A 19,646-nucleotide genomic window follows, 5' to 3' on the forward strand; every position below is an offset into this window, starting at 1 on the left:
TATCTTGTTGAAAGACTTTCTGCCACTGAGAGATAACTCACCATTTCACTTCTTCTCTTTCCTCTCTCTACCTCCCTTCATCCCCATTCTTCCCCACAATATCTTTCCTCTCTCTCTCTCCCTCCTCTCATCCTTCTCTCCCATCTTTTTCCCCCAACCATTCCTCCTTTTTCGTATTCTCTTTCCTACTCAGCCCTATCCCTCTGTCAGTCAACTTCCTCTCTCTGTTTGGCCCTTGCCCTCTCTGCTTCCATCTATCTTTCTCTCCCATCTGCTTCCTCTTTCACTGGACCAATCCATTCATCACTGCACTTCTTGACTCTCTTCCACCTGTAGTTTACCCTCCATCTACCCCTCTTATTCTTCCTTCCCCCCTGATCCCTTTAATCTCTCCGACAGTGGCCCATCTTCCCCTTTTCTCCCTCATGTATTGGTCCTAAGCCCAGACTGGGCACAGCGGGTTGGGTTTGCAGGTGTTGGATGAGGTCCTTTGAGTCTGGTTTTCACTGCAAGGTCAAACAGGGCTAATCATTATTTATGTATTTCAAATTCTTTGAAAAATACAACTTCAGTGATTTGTTTCTTAAGTTTCCAACTGACCTGTCAGTTAACCTTTAACGTTTGGTTAACAGGTGTAGGAGTGGCTTTTATGCTGCTTTGCTTAAACTGAACACATGGTTTCAATAACAGTCAGATGTTGTATGAAGAGCTTTTTCAACCCTTTTTCAAGATGTAATAGAGAAATAAAGTAGAGCAATGATTATGATTTTGGAAAATATAAACATTAACTTAAAAAAAGAGAGAAAATCAATCTCTTTTTCTCTTAGTAAGATTTTTTGTGATATACAGAAGGCATTCACTCCTAAATGACAGATTACTGCTTTCTCATCCATGATCACAGCAATTACACAACATGCTCTGACTGTGCAATTAGCATAAAGCAGGGTTTAAAGTTCTCAGGCATAAAGCAGTTTTAAAGTCATAAAACACTTAATTCAATACATCGTACACATTTCCTCCTGGACAACTTTTCAGACTCACAAATCTTTTCTTGCTTTGATCCCCGATAAAGCAAACCTGAAAGGTGGATTACTCGCCATTTTCAAGCAGAAATCAATCAGATAAGACAGGAACGAGAAAGGTAGACACATTAACACACGGCGCAACCACTGGATATACAGAGGAGATATGTTTTCACACATTCACTGAAGAGACCTCCTGTTGTGCTCCAGATTTTGTTCCACCTCTAGTTAACAACCTTTAACACATGAACGCGTGTACACACACACAGCATCGGTTGGGGGAGGGACACAAATATGAAAAACAGGAATGTGACTGAAGTATTATGATTTCTGGAACAGTGGTAGGATGGAAAGACAGGGGCAGGCTTTATGGTGTCAACGCACACACCGATGACATTTTGCAATGTTAACAAACGCTGATGGAAAGACTCATGCTGTCATATTGATCGTGTATGAATGGCTTTGGATGCTGGGGTATAATGTCATTAAGCTGGGATTGTATGGATGACAGGAATGTACGAGAGGGAATCAATGATATGAAGAAAGCAATGTTGTTAGCAGAGTGGGTTTCATACAAACACCACTTGATGGATGTTTACGCCATGTAATGGTATTTGACTGGACTCAGTCAGTAGCCAAATCTAATTTTCAAACTTAGATTGTCGTTGTGTAGTCCGGACTACAGTGAAATTTCTCTTTGGTTAGAGATTTCATCTATAATACGTATGAATAATTTTTCCTCTATTTGTGAGTATAGTGTAAATGCACCCGTAGAATCATCGGCTTTGCTTTTCCAATCAGTGTTTCTGGCACACGGCCATGTCTGCTTTGGGGCATCTTCTGTGACAGTGATTAGCAAAACTTGTTGCATAACTTTCTGTCTCCAACTGGTTTTCCAGAACAACTGGTACTTAGCAGCAAAATAGGTTTACAGCACAGTTAAAAGTAAAATTAGATTCATTTAAAGTGTACAAAATCTCAAAATCTATCCCAGAAAAATAGTTTCATAGATAAGGAACCCATATTTTGAGGCTATATTAAAGCTATATTAAGTGGTACAGAGTGGTACAATTTTAATCATAATAAAAAATATGTATTTTTTTGTTAAATTGGAATAATAATCAAGTTTTTACAAGGACGTTTTTGTGAACGTTAGTATTAATAATAAATTATAAACTCTATATTGTCTTAAGGTACAGTATGTCGGCATGGAAACTCAAATTTAGAATTTTGTTTTGTTTTTTTTTAAAGGAAGAGATTGTCATGTTAGCGCTAAGTGAGGCCAAAAGACGGGACGAGGAGTCTTTATCCCCTGGTTCACCATGTTGCCTCAAGGAGTCAGTTTTACATAAAACGCCAAAAGAAACAGCCTCTGGTGATATATCGGTACTTTTGAATACAGGCTGGATAAACAGGCCTTGATCTATGCCTGGAGGTAATCTGGCTGTAATTTGAGGATGAAGTTGTTTATCACCATGGCAACAGACACTATGAACAAGAGCAAGCTGGCTCAGACTGAGATCGATCGGGAAGGCCCCTCAAAACTGTCCCAGGATGCCTCTGTAGCTCTTAGTTTTGATAAAACAGTTTTAAGACAAGTTTTAACAACAATAAGACACGACTTGTTGTTGTGGGTGTTTTAGTTTTACTTTTGTGTAGATTATTGATTATTTATCCACACTTGAATTCACCTAATGGTTACTTTTGATCTATAATAGTTTGAACCACCACACATTTTTGTACTTTTTTACAGACCTCAAAGTTTACTCCTATAATCACCATTTTTGTAACCAATGCTCATGACAATGTCTTTTGACTGTTTTTGAATTTTGAGTTGTCCTTGAGTTCAGTCAGCTTATTTTAGTTTATTAAGTTTGTTTGATTTTTTTTTTTTTTTTTTAAATTTTTTTTTTATAGTGAGTTCTTTTTGGGTCTAATTTTAGCCTCTTTTCTGTGGACTTCATCCAGTAACTTGGAGTTCCTCTTTACCTTTTAGCGAAGGAGCAGGGGCCGTGGTAGTAGGTCTCAAAGCTTAAGTGACTCTTCCTCTCAGTGTATGGATAGACCCCCAGACAAGGACAACAAGGTAAGACAGCCCTCAGATCTTACGCTCTCTATGCCTCCCACCCACGACTGTGACTCCACCAGAAACATACGCCCTCACTGTTACACGCTCACACTATGGAGGGACAGTCAAATACACAGTTAAACCAATAATCATTTTTAGTGGCTCTTAAAATGCCTTCATAATAAGAATTTATGTATGATAAGTCAGGTCCCAGAAGATACGTTTTACTTTAAATTAACAAGCCTATGCAAATTGATTAATATATAAGACTATTCACAACAAAGTAGCCAGCTATTTTTTTAGGGCTGCAACCAAAACCCCTGCAAACGTCCATGTGGGTCATTAGTCAGTTTATTACAAAAAAATAAAATAAGCTTTTGAAATGGATGGATGGCTGTGAAAGTAACACATTTATTATATTTATTTATTTTCATTAAAATGAGGAGCAGTTTTTAAAGTATACAATATGACTGTAATATCTTGTCAAAGTTGGTAGTATAAAAAAATGTCCTACATGCAAACCATCAATATTTTCTTTAGTTTCCAGTAACAAGGCCTTGAAAATCACAAAAGTCTTTAAACATGATGTCCAAGTAAGTGCTGAAATTGTGTTTTTATAGACCCAGCAGCATTTGGATTGGTTTTTAGCTGCTAATATGACTGCAGCCCACCTACACCCACCAGTGATATCAGCCTTAATGAATGCTACATTAGTGTGAGTTAATCAGTCGCGCCTGTTTGCAGAACATGTAATCACAGGCTGCGTAAAATCAGAATTTACAGGAGGTGTCAAGTCATCTGTTCCACTTTTTCTTTGTCAGAACAGAGGACAGAGAGCAAACTGAATTTTCCCCGTAGTCTGCAGTTGAGTTAAACCTATGATTCTCAAAAAGCCGTGTGTTAACGTTAGTCATGAACATTTCCGATGGTTGATACTGCATCTACAACCTCTTTGGGTTCGGGCACAGATGTTCAACACAACATAGCTGGATGTAATGTACTAAATTAAACACACAACTGTCCCTTTACAGTCGAGCTGTTCTAGAGAGTGTGTAGTTTTCTCTTCACTGTCATTGATTCTCTCCACCAAACTTCCCAACAATGTGTCCTCTTTGGACAGCGCTTTGAAAATGCATCCAACCCCTAAAAAGCACTTATAATAACAAACAGGATTGTCACAAAGTGCATTACAGCAAACAAAGGACGCTCATTTAGATAAAACAAGCTAGAACAAGAACGTAACATACTCAGACATGTGGGGCAGTACTTTTGTGTGAAACTGTGTGTGAAAATATTATAGCCAAGGGACATTTTCCTCTGCTTTAACAAAGAACTTTCTATTGTTGTTCAGTGAATGTGAATCATAATAGATTCACTATCTGACAAAAATAAATAATTCTTATGATAAGAGTCACCTAAAATTCCCTGTCCGAAGCCATTAGTTACATATTCTATATAATGTAGCTGCACAGTGCTTTAGTAAATAAGTGCATTAGTAAAGCCAGTTCAATGTAGAAAGGATATAAGTAACAAATATAGTCGTTGTTCCTTGCAATTGGCTAGTTGGTGAAGAAGTAAAGTGCGTACTATCATTTTTTAATTTAAAAAAAAAATCAACACTGCAAGTATATTGGCCACATGTTTTCAACATATGCCTTACTAGCACAAGTTTTGAGTAAAATCTGTTTACAACACATCAGTATAAGAACTAACATAGAGTGCAGATGGCAGATAAAATAAATCAAAGATGGGAATTCGACTGGGCTGCATATTGCTGATACACATCGCTCACATCTGCCGAATGATTCTGTTTCTAATCATTATGAATATTAAAAAAAATGTAAATGCTAAATGATTTTGGGGGGGGGTATATCATGACATTTTGTTAGCTTTTAAGAAAGAGGAAGGAAGGTTGAATGGATGCATTTTGAAAGTGTCTCTGAAGTCAGCTCCACCATTATGAAATCAGAGGAAGTCAGCTCCTTTTATCAAGTTTGTTTGTGTCAGCTAAGTGGCGTAACAAGTAATTGCTCCACTTCCACTGAATGAGGTGCTCATATTCTAATGAGATGTTGTGTTTATTTTTAAACCTCTGTTTATGCAGACGGCTCAGTAGAGATTTTGTTAATGATGCTGTGCCAAAAAGCCTTTTGATGCTTTGAATTCCCTTTTCCCACTTTTTTTTTTCTTTTTCTTTTTTTTTTTTTTTTTTTTGCAGTTTTAGTTAGTTAATTGTTTTCTTTTGCAGGGTGATAGAAGCATGAAAGAATACAATAGATTTTTCATTGTTTTCATTCACAAAGTAATTAGTGGAATCCAAATTGAGCATTTAGCATGTTGTAGGACATTTTATCAGTCTCCTTGGTCATTGTGTCTGATGGTGCCAGCTTCAGGATGGTTGTGTGTGTGTGTATTTGTCCACATACTATTCAGACCAACTGCCCTGGCTTTTGTTAATACTGCCTAATTTGCATTAGTTGAAGTACCCCCCTCACACACACACACACACACTCTTCATCCACATTCCAGGGTCAGAGATCAGTAGGCACAGATGTGTGTGTGTGCGCGCGTGTGTGTGTGTGTGTCCGCACATGCATTTGTTATGTGGTTTGGAGGCTCAGATGTATACCCACCTCATGTCAGACCCTGCAGTCAAACTACAGCAGGGGCTAAAAGATCCCCCACACCGTCCGCTTAGAAAAAGCCCGCAGGAAACACATATACATACATACACACACACACACACACACACACACACACACACACACACACACACACGCATCCATACATACAATGGCTGGTCAGAAATCCTGCAGGAAACTGCACAGGGGAATTCCTGCCAGGCCAGGGCGGATTATTTTCCCCCTTACTTCCTGTTCCTCTCCCCGTCTTCCCTCCCTCTCCCCTCTGTTTCTTCACCCTCTCCTCTTCCTCCCGAGGCCATTGTGTTGAATTATACAACGTATTAATACATTCTGTATCAAGTTAACAGGCAATATATTGTCCTTCCATCATAGGTACATGTATTTTTATTTGAGCTACAATGATAAGTAGATTAATCGATTATAATATCAGTTAGCATCTGTTTTGATAATCCAATAATTGTCTTTTTTTTTAGGAAAAATACCAAATATCAGCTTCTCAAATATGAGAATTAGATGCTTTTCTTTGTCAAATATGATAGTAAAGTGAATATCTTTGGGTTTAAACCATTTGGACTAAAAAGACATTTGAAGACGTCAACTTTGGCTGAGAGAAGTTATAATGGCCATTTTTCATTATTTCCTGACATTTCATAGACACAACAGTTAATTCAGAAATAATTGTCAGATTAATTGACAATGAAAATAATCATTAGTTGCAGCCCTGATTTTTGTCAAATTGATCAGTTGACACTGTTGGCTACATTTGAGGCTTTTTATAAGTTTCTCTGAATTTTAATGTCTTGTCTATTAAAGTTACAGCAAGGAAACGTACAACAAGCTTATACACATTATGCAAATCAAAAGGTGATCTGTTATAGTGATGATTTAATGTAGTCTGAAACAACAGAATTATTCAACTACTTGATAATCTATGAATTAAATCATTCATCAATCAAAAAATGTTGAAACATTCTCTGGTTTCAGCCTCTTGAATGTGAGTATTTGCTGCTTTTCTCTGTTTTATAAGTTAAATGTTTTGTTTTATTTATCCACTATTTTCAACAATTTTATCAACAAAATTGGCAGATTAATTGATCCTGAAAAATCCTTACATTAACTTCTGTTTTATTAAAACATTTTTAAGTTTTAGAGATCAAACGCAGTAATCAAGATGCCTGTGCGTTTCAAGCACTGGAAAAATGGCCAGGCGCATATTTGGGGGCCTGTGTAAAGGAATCGTGTTTCTCTTGTAATGGGCCTCATCATCTGTATTCGACATAGACGGAGAGGATTTCAGCCCACTGTTGTATCGCTCATTGTTCGGGGCTTTGTTGATAAATAGACGTGGACCTCATCCTCTGCCACCACTCATATTTACCTCACAGTCTCAAAGACCACTTGGACATGTCAAATGATCGTGCTGCTAATTTAGGTCAGCGGCACAGAAAGAAGAGAGAGGACACGCTAAAAGTCTTTGTCTCTGCCTGTATAATCAATTGACCTGATTGATAAGGGTGTGTCAGGGGTACATTGTGTGTGTGTTATGTTTCCCACGCCCAGTGCTTTGGGTCCTTCAGAGTGTGTGTGTGTGTGTGTGTGTGTGTGTGTTATCCGACCCTCTCAGCTCAGCCTCTGTCCATCAACACCTACCTCTGGAATGTTAATGAAAAACAACAAGGGAATCCCAAAGAATTTACCTCTCTGTCTGTCTCTCACTCCCCCTCTCTCCCACTCTCCAGTATCATTTTTATTTTTTTTTCGAAGTGCCGTCTAAGTTAGTTAATCGCTCGCTTTGTAAAATCCCCCTCTCTATCTTGTCTTTGTCTCGAGTTATCTGTTTTCTGTAGCCGTTAGCCGAGGTAGGCGCTGTCGTTAAAAGCAGTGTTGAAACAATTTGTTAATCAGTTGGTCAACAGGAAAATACATCTTTAAGTCATTTATGAGCAAAATTGGAAAACAGTTGCTGGTTCCAGCTTCTGAAATGTGAGGATTTACAGCTTTTCTCTGTTTGTGCCACTAAAATTAGACTGTTGATTTAGACAAAACAAGCAATTTGAAGACACCACTTCAACTTTTGGCCATTTTTCACTGTTTTCTTACATTTTATAGTCTAAATAATGACTTGATTACTCAAAATAATAAAACACAGCGGCCCGCCGGAAGGTCTGTCATCACAAACTGATGCTTTGCAGCTTAACATTGTTCAAAAGTTTCCAAAGATACTAATTACATCATCTAAATTTAGCAGACATTTGTATAAAGTAATGCACAAGACATCTACAATATTTCTATTTAATGGAAGGGTGGAGTCATTAAAAACATGAGGTCTTGGGTTTTAATGTTTACATAGTTTCAATGTGGAGCTGGAGCCAGCTGATAAACGGTGTGGAAAAATAATATTTTAACATTTATTAAGGCGACTTAAAGGTAAACAAAGGGAGAAACTGTATTTTAAGTCATCATTAGATAATGAAAATGGCTTTTTGCTGCTCTAGTTTAAAGTTACACCCAATAATACACACGAGCAGAACTCAACATACGTCCTCTAACCCCAGAGCGTTAGCATTTAGCGGAAGCCAGCTTGCAGACAGGTTACAGTGGAGCTGCTATCTCCTGATTTGGCTGGGGATGTCTGTTAACTGCCACTCATAGAGGAAGTCTGGCTAAACTGTCACCAGCCTCCACGCAATCATTTCTCAACGAGACCCCGAGGGAGGGGGAGGGGCGGTTTCTGGTGTTTCGGAGTTGTCATGACACTGAGCATCACAAGCATGTTGAGTCGCATGTTGTCTCTCAGGATCGCTGCATATTTTCACTGCCTATCTTGGAGCTCGTGCGCGCAGGCGTGCGTGTGTGTAGGACTGCGTGCATGCAAGCGTCTGTGTAAAAGTCTGTGTGAGCGTACGTGCACCTGTCTGCCCACGCGCACGTGCGGAGAGGTGTCGGGGTGTGCGGCGTTCATGTGAGGTGTAAATGCGCCGGCACCCAGTCGCCACCTCAGGGGTGCGAGAGGAGGGTGGTGGCGGTGCGTGTGTGTTAGAGAGGGTGTAAATTGAGCTCTGATGGTCCAAGAAGGAGGATATGATTGGATGAAATGATGAGACCTTGTGCGCTTCGGCACGAGGCACTTAGACACACTGCTCTAAACTGCAGCGTGCTGAATTCCTGTTGCTTCCTGTCCCTTTTATTTTTATCTCTTCCATCACTCTCTTTGTGTTTGTAGATCTCCAAGCTTTCATCTCAGACTGAGCCTTTGAAATGCAATGTTCCCTCTTTCTCTCACTCAAAAACACACACACACACACACACACACTCCTCTTCTGTTCTTATAACCTAATTTATACCTTTGTTTCTTTTTATTTTTGTTATCTCTTTGGCTATAATCTTCCCCCTGAACACTTGCACATATGATCCAATACGTTCACATGCACATTCATTTGTTTTTCTGCTGTTATGTTCACTGTTTTCTCAATGTTCCTGAAATGCAGAGGGTTATAACATACAGGTTGTAGGAGGTCTGTTTTCCTCTCTGTGTCTTTATTTCTCTCCTCCCTGCACTCATGTCTTGAGCAGCCTCACCCATCTGTTTCTCCTTTCTTGTCTTTTTTTTTTTTTTTTTTTTTTTCTGTACTCTCCATACTCAGAAACACAAGGAGCGGGACAGGCACAAACCGAAACACAAGAAGACCTCCATGGACATGTCGCCCTCCCTCGTCCTTCCAAACATCATGGTCCCAGATAAGGTGAGGGCACTCCTCCACTCAACACTCCTTTTTGTTTTTGGTAAATTGTGACGGAGCCGGTTAAATATTAAAGCAAGAGTGGCTGAATTTTATTTCTTCACCTTGTTTTACCTTTGTTGTTCTTTTTCTGCATCCCTACACATCCTGTCCTCCTGCTGACCTTTCTCCTATTTTCGGTCCTCCCTTTCTCAATGGGCTTGTTTTGATAATTTTCTTTCCTTGTTCCGGTCCCTCTCCTGCTTCCGATCCTCCCTTTCCTCTCAACCGTCAACTTTTTTTTTTTTTTAAACATTCTTCCTCCCTTTTCACCTTCCTCCTCCAGGCCTACAACAGCAGCAGCTCAGGGGGAGGGGTCCCCTCTCTGCCTGCATCCTCGCAGAAACGATTGGACGACGGCAGCGCCCGCTTCACCAACGCAAACTTTCAGGAAGTGTCGTCCGCTCTCTCCGTCGGGAGCTCCAAGGACGGTTTGGCTGCGGATGCTGGGAAGGCGGCGTCTGAGGTGAAGAACAAGAAGAACAGCGGCGGAAGTCACGCGGTGGGAACGAGGGGCGGCCGCAAGTCTCTCACCTCCTCAGGGAAACCCCTCCCCTCTGCCGTGGTCACCATGGCAACCTCCTCCACATCTGCCTCTGCTTCCACAGGGCCTTTCCACCAAGGTGAATTGATGGCTGCAAATGGTCCTGTATGTTAATTTTCCCCACAACTGGGAATTAACCCTGCAGTTAGAAAAATGAAAACGCAATGACAAATCATCTGGTGTTACTACTCTGCCCACCCACCAAAAAAAACTGCAAGTGCAGCACAACTGAAAATTACTGCAACGTTATTAAAATCCAAATAAGAGTGTATTCATGTGCTCTTATGTGTGTGTGCGCTGTGCGGCTGGATTTTGGCCAGACACCAGACATTTGTGTGTGGCCGTGATAACAGTGTTTCGTCTCGACCAGCCTCTGGCTCCTGTAATCTGGGGCCCTGTCTGGGAAAAGACCAGCGCACACAAACACAGACAGAAAGAACATGTGGGGAGGTCAGGACCTGAAAAGAGTCAGTGCTCACACTGAACTCCCGTGTTTTCTACTATCAGAACCTTGAAGCGCTCGTCAGGTGTGTGTGTGTGTGTGTGTGTTTGTGTGCGTCTGTGTATTCATTCATTTGTGCACTCTGTCACACGGGAGGACTGCATGGTGAGGGAGGCCTGACAGTACAGAAGATAGAGTGAAAGAACAGATTAAATGCTTATTTTGGTTATCTTGTTCCTGCTGCTCCCATGATGACGGAAAGGAGAGCAGCATGGAAACTTTTGCAGCTTTAATGTCTGTTTCTTCTGTATTGTTTCTCTCCTCCTCCTCTCTCTCTCTCTCTCTCTGTCTTCCTCTTTCATCCTCTCTCGTTTCGTCATCTCCTCTTCGCTTCCGTCTTTTCTTCTCATCTCTGTCTTCTCTTCTTTCCCAGGCCTGCTGTTGACAAGTGCCAGCAAGACGCCCTCTGCTCCTTCGTCCTCAGATTTTCTAAGTTTCTCCGACTCGTCGTTGCGTCCCGGGGGCGGGACTACCTTCTCCTCCCCGCCGTCTTTCAGCAGCCTGGTGAAGCCGAGCTCGGAGGGCGGAGCCTCAGAAGGAACTGCAACACTGTTTGGTTCTCTTGTGTCCACTACGGCAGGTGACAGACATTTATCATTTATAACTTTATTCAGATATTTTGTTATGTGTTCAATCTTTTTTTTTGTGACTGTCACATTTGTGATTATTGCAATATTTGTCATATATAATACTCAGACAAGAAGAGGTTTTGCACATAAAAGGCAGAGTGGTAAAATGTTAAAAGTAAGTCATATGGAGAACAGCACAACCTGTAAAAACAGTTGTATAGTCCTCTGTGGCTCTGAGGAATTACCCAAGTACCACTCAAGTAATTTTGGGCTGCGTTCAAGGACTACAAATTTCTAAAAGAAGGTCTGCGTTACAAACTGCATTTGAGGAGTTTGAAAGATGAGGGCATTTATGGGGCAGTGAGGGTTTATAACAACATTTTAAAGTTGCATTATGGGAAGTGTAGTGTTTTCGGAGCTCAAGCCATTTTGAGGACCAAAAATCAGGAACTTCTCAATCAGTTGCCTTTTTTTAGTCGAACTCTTGCGGATATCCCACACGTAAAAGAGGAGTTTTCTCATGATTGTGCGAAAAGAATGTCAGCAAGTTAGCAGTTGTGTATTTCTTTTATCGTAAGTAATTACCTGACATTTACAAGAGAGCCAAAATGATTAATCAACAAATTGAATAGTCGAGCGGCAGGAAATTAATAACATTTTAGTCCTTTTTAAGTAACTGTGCCAAAAAGTTTCTGGTTCTACTTTCTGAAATGTGATTATTTCTGTTTTCTTGGTCCTCTGTGTTAGTAAACTGAATATCTTTGGGTTTAATAGTATTGTCACTCTGACAAAAGGAACAATTGAAATATGTGAATTTATGGTTGGTAAATTGGGATTATGCAGATAATGAAAGTAACTGTTGCAGAAGCCCTAATTTTTCTTAAGAACTTACATGTCGCAAGCTGCTCCTTTACTTGCTTCTATGATGGCTTTAAGGCCGACAAAACACCAAAAAAACCACAGACTTTATGCTTAAATATATTTAGTTCTGCTTTCTTCTTATTGCAGTGGGCGGGAAGCTGTATGAGAATTCCCACAGTCTCACAGCCAGCGAGACGACAAGCCTCGGTGTGTCCGCTGGCTACAAACGGCCCCAGCCCTCCAGCTCAGGACCAGGGATCGGAGCAGCAGCCGCAGGAGGAGGGGAAGATGGGGTAAAGAAGAAAAAGAAGGGCAACTGGCGAAACAGATTCGGACCTTGCTTCACCACGGATGTGAAACCTTCAGAGCCAGCGCCCTCCCTGACTCTCCCCACGTCCTCCACGGCCAACACCTCCTCCTCCTCCACCGCCTCCCCTTCCTCCTCTTCATCCTCGACGCTCTCAGGCCGGCCGGGCTTAGTCTCCAGCAGTGGATTAGGAGTGGGAGTAGGAGGAGAGAGGGGGCTGGGGGTCATGGGTGTCGGCGGCGGGATTCAGAAGTCCCCGTCACTCCTCAGGAATGGGAGTCTGCAAAGCAACAGCGGCTCCACAACCACTGGGCCAGGTGAGGAGGACACAGAAACTAAACATACACAAAACACAGCCATGTTTTTGTAGCTAATTAGAAGTCAGATCGGCCGTCGTGTTTTCTGGAAAGAGCACATTAAATAAAATAATTCTATAGGAGTTCAGGTCCCCCAGTGAGTCCGTCTGTCAGTGTCAGCTGCATTTAGGAAATTATCTTCAGTCACCAGTTAAATACTGGTACAATTTTACTGCAGCCAGAAAGTAGGAAATGGTTGTCGGCAGGTAGAGTGACAAATGGGCTGATTTAGTTCAAGATTTATCTGCCATTTATGTCGTGTGAGACAAAGAGTGTGCTCACCTTCCTATTAAAACAATCAAAAGGGAAATGTGTGTTGTCATCGCTACATTGTCTTCACGTCCAACTCCCTTTGTCGCTCAATGCTGAAGAATTAAACAGAAATGTCTGTATTGCCACTGAACAAAAAGATATTAACATTACCAATCACAAATGGCAAGGATTTTACACACCTTTGTAATTGGCTCCTTGTGTGTGTGTGTGTGTGTGTGTGTGTGTGTGTGTGTGTGTGTGTGTGTGTGTGTGTGTGTGCGTGCGTGTGCGTGCACATGTCAGAGTGCGGATCTGTGTGTTATTTGCTCACACACGTGGAAGTGGTCTGTATGTTTTTTTTTGTTTTTTTTTTTTTCATCGTGTTCAGTTGCTTGGCAACTGTCTTTATGCTTTGGAGTTCCCTTCTGCTGATGGAAATGGCTCCGTACAACCCACACATCCCACATCTCCCCTTTCTTCCAGAATTACCACCCTTTTGTTTCTCCCTGTTGCCTCTCAGCCGCTCTCTCTTACCTGCATTCTGCTCATTCCTCAGATCCTCTCCTCACCTGTTGATGCTTTATGCGGCTGACGTTTAAGCGTGTTTGCATAGGCTCAAACGCAGGCATGTGTGTAAGCATTATGTTTGCATGGTTCTCAAAACCAAATGCAAATGATAAAAACGTTAAAGATACTCTGATCAGGCCAATATCCATCAATGCTCATTAGGATCAGCTGATCAGATACTGATCACAGATTTGGTCCTTTTTAAATGTTTTTACATGAAGCTCATAAAGGATCCTTGTGTCTCTTTGTCTTTTGCTTAGGCTGGTATTGATTTTTGATGACTCCCATTTCTAAAATATTCATATATTTTTAACACTAATAATTTCAGAGTTATTCATAACGTCCTGTTGAATTATGTTTAATTGGGACACTTTGTCTTGAACCTTCAGCATTTGTAGTAAATACGTGAAAGTACCATTCAACATCATATTGACTGGATGATCCCTAGAAAACATTCATCAGTAGTAACCGAGTGTTTTTTGTCTTCGGCGTAATGTAGAAAAAATGACGTGGTTGCTAAGAAAGGGTGTAAGTGCTAGAGTTGAAACGATTAGTCCATTTATCGATTAGTCGTCTGACAGAAAATAACCTTCAGCTGTTTTGATAATGAACTAATTGTTGAAGTAATGTGCTTCTCAGTTGTGAGGATTTGCTGCTTTTCTTTGTCTTATGTGATTGACAGCTGAATATCTTTTAGGCTTTTGAGTGTCGGTTGGACAAAACAAGACGTTTGATGACGTCACCTTAGACTACCTAAATTGTACTACCTAAAATTTCCCAAATTTTTTATGGATTAAACAATTAATAGAGAAAATAAATGACAGATTATTGATCTCTGAAAGTAATTCTTCGTTACAGCGCTAAACACTACTATTGTATTGTATTTTTTGTCTTGTGCATATTGTGAATTGTGAGTAGTAATAATCATTGTTATGGGTAATATAGTCTTTGCTCACATGATTGATGAGGATTTTGTAGTTTTTTTTAGTGGTATTACAGCTTTATCTCAGCCACCTCATATATTTACCATTAGCCTTTTTAAATGGGGTTAATTGAGCAATATTATCTACTAATATTTATTATTACATTACAAATTGATGATATATATTTATCAGCAAGAGGAATCATATTACATCATATTAAACATGAAATACAACAATTAGACATTTGGCTTTCTTTCACCTTGAAATTGTCAAATTCATTGCCAGGTGTGCTACTACTACAAGCCATGTAGTAGTTATGTTTATGTTTTTCCTTAAATATTGATATTTAGTTAAGCTTTCAAAGTTGTGTCAATAAATACTTTATAAGTCAGAAGCTTCGAGTGAGTTGGAGTAAGCGAGTCAGACCTGAGGACTGATTGTTTGCCTTCTGAATATAATTTTTTGCAGCACTGGTGGTTGAGGATAATTTTGTTTGTGATTCCACGTCCATTTCAGTTTTTGGTGCTCGCGCTTTACCCTACAGCAGTGACGGCATTTCTGACCACAGCTGGTGAAAGAAGATAGGGGAAAAAATGTATGGCTGTGCATTATACGTGTGTGAGAATCATGTGTTCTTCTTCCTACTGTAAATATTTAGCTGAGGGTTAATGCAGGGCAGTAATGGGGAGGATCTTGCCGTTTAGCCACCACCACCACCCCCCTCTCTCCCTCCCTCCCCCCCCTCCCACCCTGTCTCCTGACTCCACCGTGCTGATGGATAGATAGTTAGCTTGATAGATATGTGTTGGTGGGTGGGGAGAGGCAGGGGGTTAGATTTTGGCTAGGTTAATGTTTGACGGCAGGGGGGTCACTGATGGGACGGACGAGCTAGTAGAGCGCAGTGGGTTTGCTGTGTGGGGGAGGAAAGATGTTGGGTGAACATGAATTAATTCAGGAGGAGTGTGTGTGTGTGTGTGTGTGTGTGTGTTAAAGTGTGAGAAAACTGAAAAAAATGTTCATTATTGTATATTTATGTGCTTATTTTTCATTTTTAGATTTATTGAGCTGTATGTTTTTTTTCCTCTTTTGCTTTCATAATTATTAGCAGTCTGGCTTCACTTCCTCAAAAAACGTGGGAAGAGGGGAAGTTGTAAAAATCAGGGAAATGTTCAGTGAGCAGGAATTTATTCATATACTAAATTAAGTCTTACTTGTAAAATATAAAATCTGTGTTATCAAGTTCCTCCTTTCTTGCTTATTAGTTTGTAGATAAAACACATTTTCTTGTGCCAGTAAAATACATTTCTGCATTCTGAATTTGGGAAATTAATGAATAGAAATATTTTGAGACCCTTTGAAATTTTACTTAACAATTTCAAATTTATTTATTTATTTATTTTTTTAAATCAGACCTTTTTTTTTCTGTCCATTGTGGATGTTTTTTTTCCTCTTAAGTGATTGCAGTGTGTGTGTATTTAACAAGTGTGCAGACTGTGGCTGATGGCGCTTAAAATACTTTTGGTGAATCTAAACAGTGAAGAAAAGCAATTCATGCAATTGAAGCTAAAGAAAAACAAGACACATAAACACATTATGCAGAAAACCTAACAAACAAAACACATCTGAGAATTGGAAGCAAACAGTTTGGTGACGTCTGTTTCCTGCACGTTAGAATTAGGTTTTTTCTCTGTACAATAAACTATCGACTGCTGATACAGTGTACAGTAAAAATAAAGTGTTTTTAGTAGAATTTAGCTCTGTTGCCTCGCAGTTTGAAACCTGGATGTGTTTGGTTTCAGGTCACTCTGCTCATAACTGCTGTCACTTTTGAATTTAGTTGCTGGTGTAAACTGTTACTGCCTCTTCAACTGACTTGGCTTTATCAGTCTGTTGCAAACCCACATACATTTTGTGATGTCCGTATACAGACAAGCGCGCACACACACACACACACACACACACACTTAGATTCAGTGTCCTCCATGTAGCTCTGCTCCCTCTACACATTGCCGTGATGTTTAAATACATTTCTGTTTATCTTTGGTGGTAGAAAATTCTCAGAATAACAAATGTCTCCCTGTTGCCATGTGGTATTCAGTGTTTGTCTCTACATTCCATGTTTAAACCATGATTAAATGACTGTCTGCAGTTTTTTTAAAAAACAAGCTATAGGGCCCCTGAATTTATCATTTCAAAGATATTTATAAGGACATTTACTTCTTAAACACAATTTAAAGTGAGATTCAAAATGCAGATTCAGCTGTTAAATAGCAAAATATGATGCCATTGACTTTGTTTTAGATTGGACTTAACCCTCCATAAACAGACAACATAGATTTCCTATTGAGATAATACCAGCTTGAACTAATCAAGGTGGATATTTTTGCAGCTTACAGACGTACCGAGCAGGAAAGGAAAAGGAACAGGGAGGTTGGCCGACGGAGGCAGTTGTGCTTCAGGGGCTAAACGTTATTGATCACACAGATAGGTTGTAAGTTTTTACAAGCCCAAGCTTGTGTTAGAGCTGTGTGTGTGTGGAGATGTGAGTTTATTCTTTGTCTTCTATGTTCTTAGAGCAAGTTTTAATTCCCATCAAGAGCTGCAATGGGATTATAATCAGTTTGTTTAAATAATACATTCTTGATACATTTTGAAATTGTTCTTGACAGAGTTTTCAGTAATTAATGAGAAAAATACATCATATATAACAACTCTCCTGGATCCAAGAAAAACAGCCTTGTTGTTAATAAGACTAATACACCTTTATTAGTTTAATTTGTTTACAAAGTTTTATTAATGCAAGGGATAGAGTTTTTTTTACAGCTTAACTGGAGCATGTAATCTTTTCAGTTAAAACCTGAAAATCACCAAATTTGGAGCTGAAAGGTTTTCACCTTTTAAAAATGACAATATTTAAAATAAATGAGTGATAAATATAATGCAGTTAGACTTTGCTGTGAGAAAGTATAACCAGGTAATACATTGTTTATTGGATGCATTTTAACTTTGATTTTCAGCTTGCATAAAGAAATCTGGAAACTTGTTTACTTTTGAAAAAGTCAGAAAAAACTAATGTAAACATAAGATTTCATTTAAAAAAAAATGATTTATTAAACCTTGACTTACAGAGCATTAAAATAGTAAGGCACACTATGATTTCTAACTGACATTTAGTTCAGAGATGTGTTAATTAACTTCTTTATTTTTATATGATAAAGCTAATATATAATGTGTGTTTTTCCTGTTGCTAGCAGCGTTTGGCACCATCCCTTTGTGTTTAAACCATTTCAACAGTGACGCGAGCGAAACTGATAAACTGTTGGTTTGGCCTCTAATCCAGCTGCTAAAAGTCTTGCAGGAGCTCATGCCCTCCGAGCGACGGCAGCCCTGCTTTGGGTATCAATTTTTCTGGTGCATATTACAAAGCATTATAAATAGTAGGTAGGCCCATGGAGTGTTCCTATCTCTCTCTCTCTTTCTCCCTCGCTCCCCCTCTCCCTCCCTCCACCCCCTCCCCTCCTGGCACAAAGATCTCTTGTTCCCCGAGTGAATGTGTGCTGCCCTGAGCCATTCAGGCTTTTGTGGGGCTGAGGGGCCCTCTCCCCCCCCACACACCCCCCCACCCCCCACCCCCTCCTCTGCTGGGGTCAAAGGGGGGCAGGGGCAGGGCTTATCCCTGGTTAGTGGGCGAGCACGGGGGTGTGTGAAGGGAGGGAGGAAGGGGGAGAGATGGAGAGAGAGGGCAAAGAGATAAGAGAACGGAGTATGGGTGTGTGAAAATGGAGCAATATGTATGTGTTGGTGGTTTAAAAAAAAAATAGCTTATATTGTGTAAAATAATCTTCATCATTTTTAATATGATGAAGAAATTTGTGATTTGTGGCATCAGATTTTTGCCACTTTGGGTCACTAGATCAGTGTGTGTGTGTGTGTGTGTGTGTGTGTTTCTGCACGTTTATCATAATGGAGTTTTTATGATCATAAAGAAACCAAATAACATGACTGCTTACAGGCAGGCCAACGTACTCAACCATGCATTACATTTGTTGATTTATATTAATCATGCACTAAATTGTTAAAGTCAACAGATCTGCTGCTTGAGTAAAACCTCATTTTAGACGATCCTTCATCTTTGTACAGAAGTCATGGTCTAATGTAGCAAATAAGCTGTTTTTTATTTCTCAAATTATAACATTTTTGTTATTTATGAAAAGACCTAAGAACCTGTATCACTGTGGCTGCGTAAATTTTAAATGACAGGTTGTCATCATCCAATTAAAATGTGTTTAATTAATTTTTTATATGACAAGGTTTTTGTAGGGCAACAAATGCTTTCTTAGATTTTTACAAAAAAAAAAAAGCATGAAGAGGTTTTTCAAGAATCCCAAGATAATAAGACACATTTCAGAGCGTCTACAACTTTTGACTGTTGAGTGTGTAGATAAAATATTGAGCAGCTTGAAATTTTGATGACCTCCATATTTCACTACAGCATCAACTGTTGATCCATATTCCTGTGAAATCACCGTTTCATGATATTTATTTAATCGTAATGTGGGGACGATCGACAATTAACATCTTTTAACTCCGACTGTCCACAGGTGTTTTCTCTGGTGCCGATGGGTCATCGTCGGGGACGGGGGCTGTCGCCGTGGGTGGAGTCAGCTCTGAGTTGTCACAGCAACAGCAGCCCACACCTTCCCTAGCCCCTCCCTCTCCATTCACTGCCACCGCACCGCTAACCAGCACAGCCTCCACACACGTGAGTCCAAACGTACAACCTGTGCTTAAAAACTCTTAAATTAGCATACATGCTGTTTGTGAGACTTGGAGTCTTTCTTTCTCTCACGCACACACGCCGAAACACACACACACACACACACACACACACACTCTTCCATCCAGCACCCTCGTACATCCGTCAATTCACCCACATCTCTGGCATTTTTTTTGAGCTGAAGTGCAGATAAACTGTGGGAACACAAATAAAGCACAGCACACTAATTAAACATCTTCCGCACCAAATCTCTCATCACTATTATTAATCCACTGCACGCTAATTATGTGGGAAACGTGTGTGTCCTGACCTTGTGTGAATTGTGTTTTCTCAGCGAGTTATTGTATAGCTGATGGCACGGTGCACCTGTAGCGAGTCTTTCAGGATTATTCAGAGCACAAAAAAGTCTTTTTATCTTTTGACTCAGAACATTTCATTGAAGCATTTGATTTTCCAGCCTGATTCAATAACCAG

General features: G+C 40.0%; 1 protein-coding gene across 5 annotated transcripts in view; it reads left to right on the plus strand.

The window, feature by feature from the left end:
• Window positions 1-19,646, plus strand: part of mllt10 (MLLT10 histone lysine methyltransferase DOT1L cofactor) — a 46,416-nt gene that overhangs the window by 13,937 nt on the left and 12,833 nt on the right. For 3 of the 5 annotated variants that reach the window (XM_067578886.1, XM_067578887.1, XM_067578889.1), the window contains exons 7-12: window positions 3,019-3,108; window positions 9,380-9,478; window positions 9,801-10,137; window positions 10,934-11,140; window positions 12,138-12,614; window positions 18,997-19,157. In XM_067578886.1, coding sequence (XP_067434987.1) covers window positions 3,019-3,108; window positions 9,380-9,478; window positions 9,801-10,137; window positions 10,934-11,140; window positions 12,138-12,614; window positions 18,997-19,157 — 1,371 coding nt within the window. The remainder of the gene's footprint in view (window positions 1-3,018; window positions 3,109-9,379; window positions 9,479-9,800; window positions 10,138-10,933; window positions 11,141-12,137; window positions 12,615-18,996; window positions 19,158-19,646) is intronic. The other 2 variants (XM_067578888.1, XM_067578890.1) reach the window with 1 other exon arrangement.

The sequence above is a fragment of the Thunnus thynnus genome, chromosome 21 (genome assembly GCF_963924715.1).
Source record: "Thunnus thynnus chromosome 21, fThuThy2.1, whole genome shotgun sequence".
NCBI classification, from domain to species: Eukaryota; Metazoa; Chordata; class Actinopteri; order Scombriformes; family Scombridae; genus Thunnus; species Thunnus thynnus.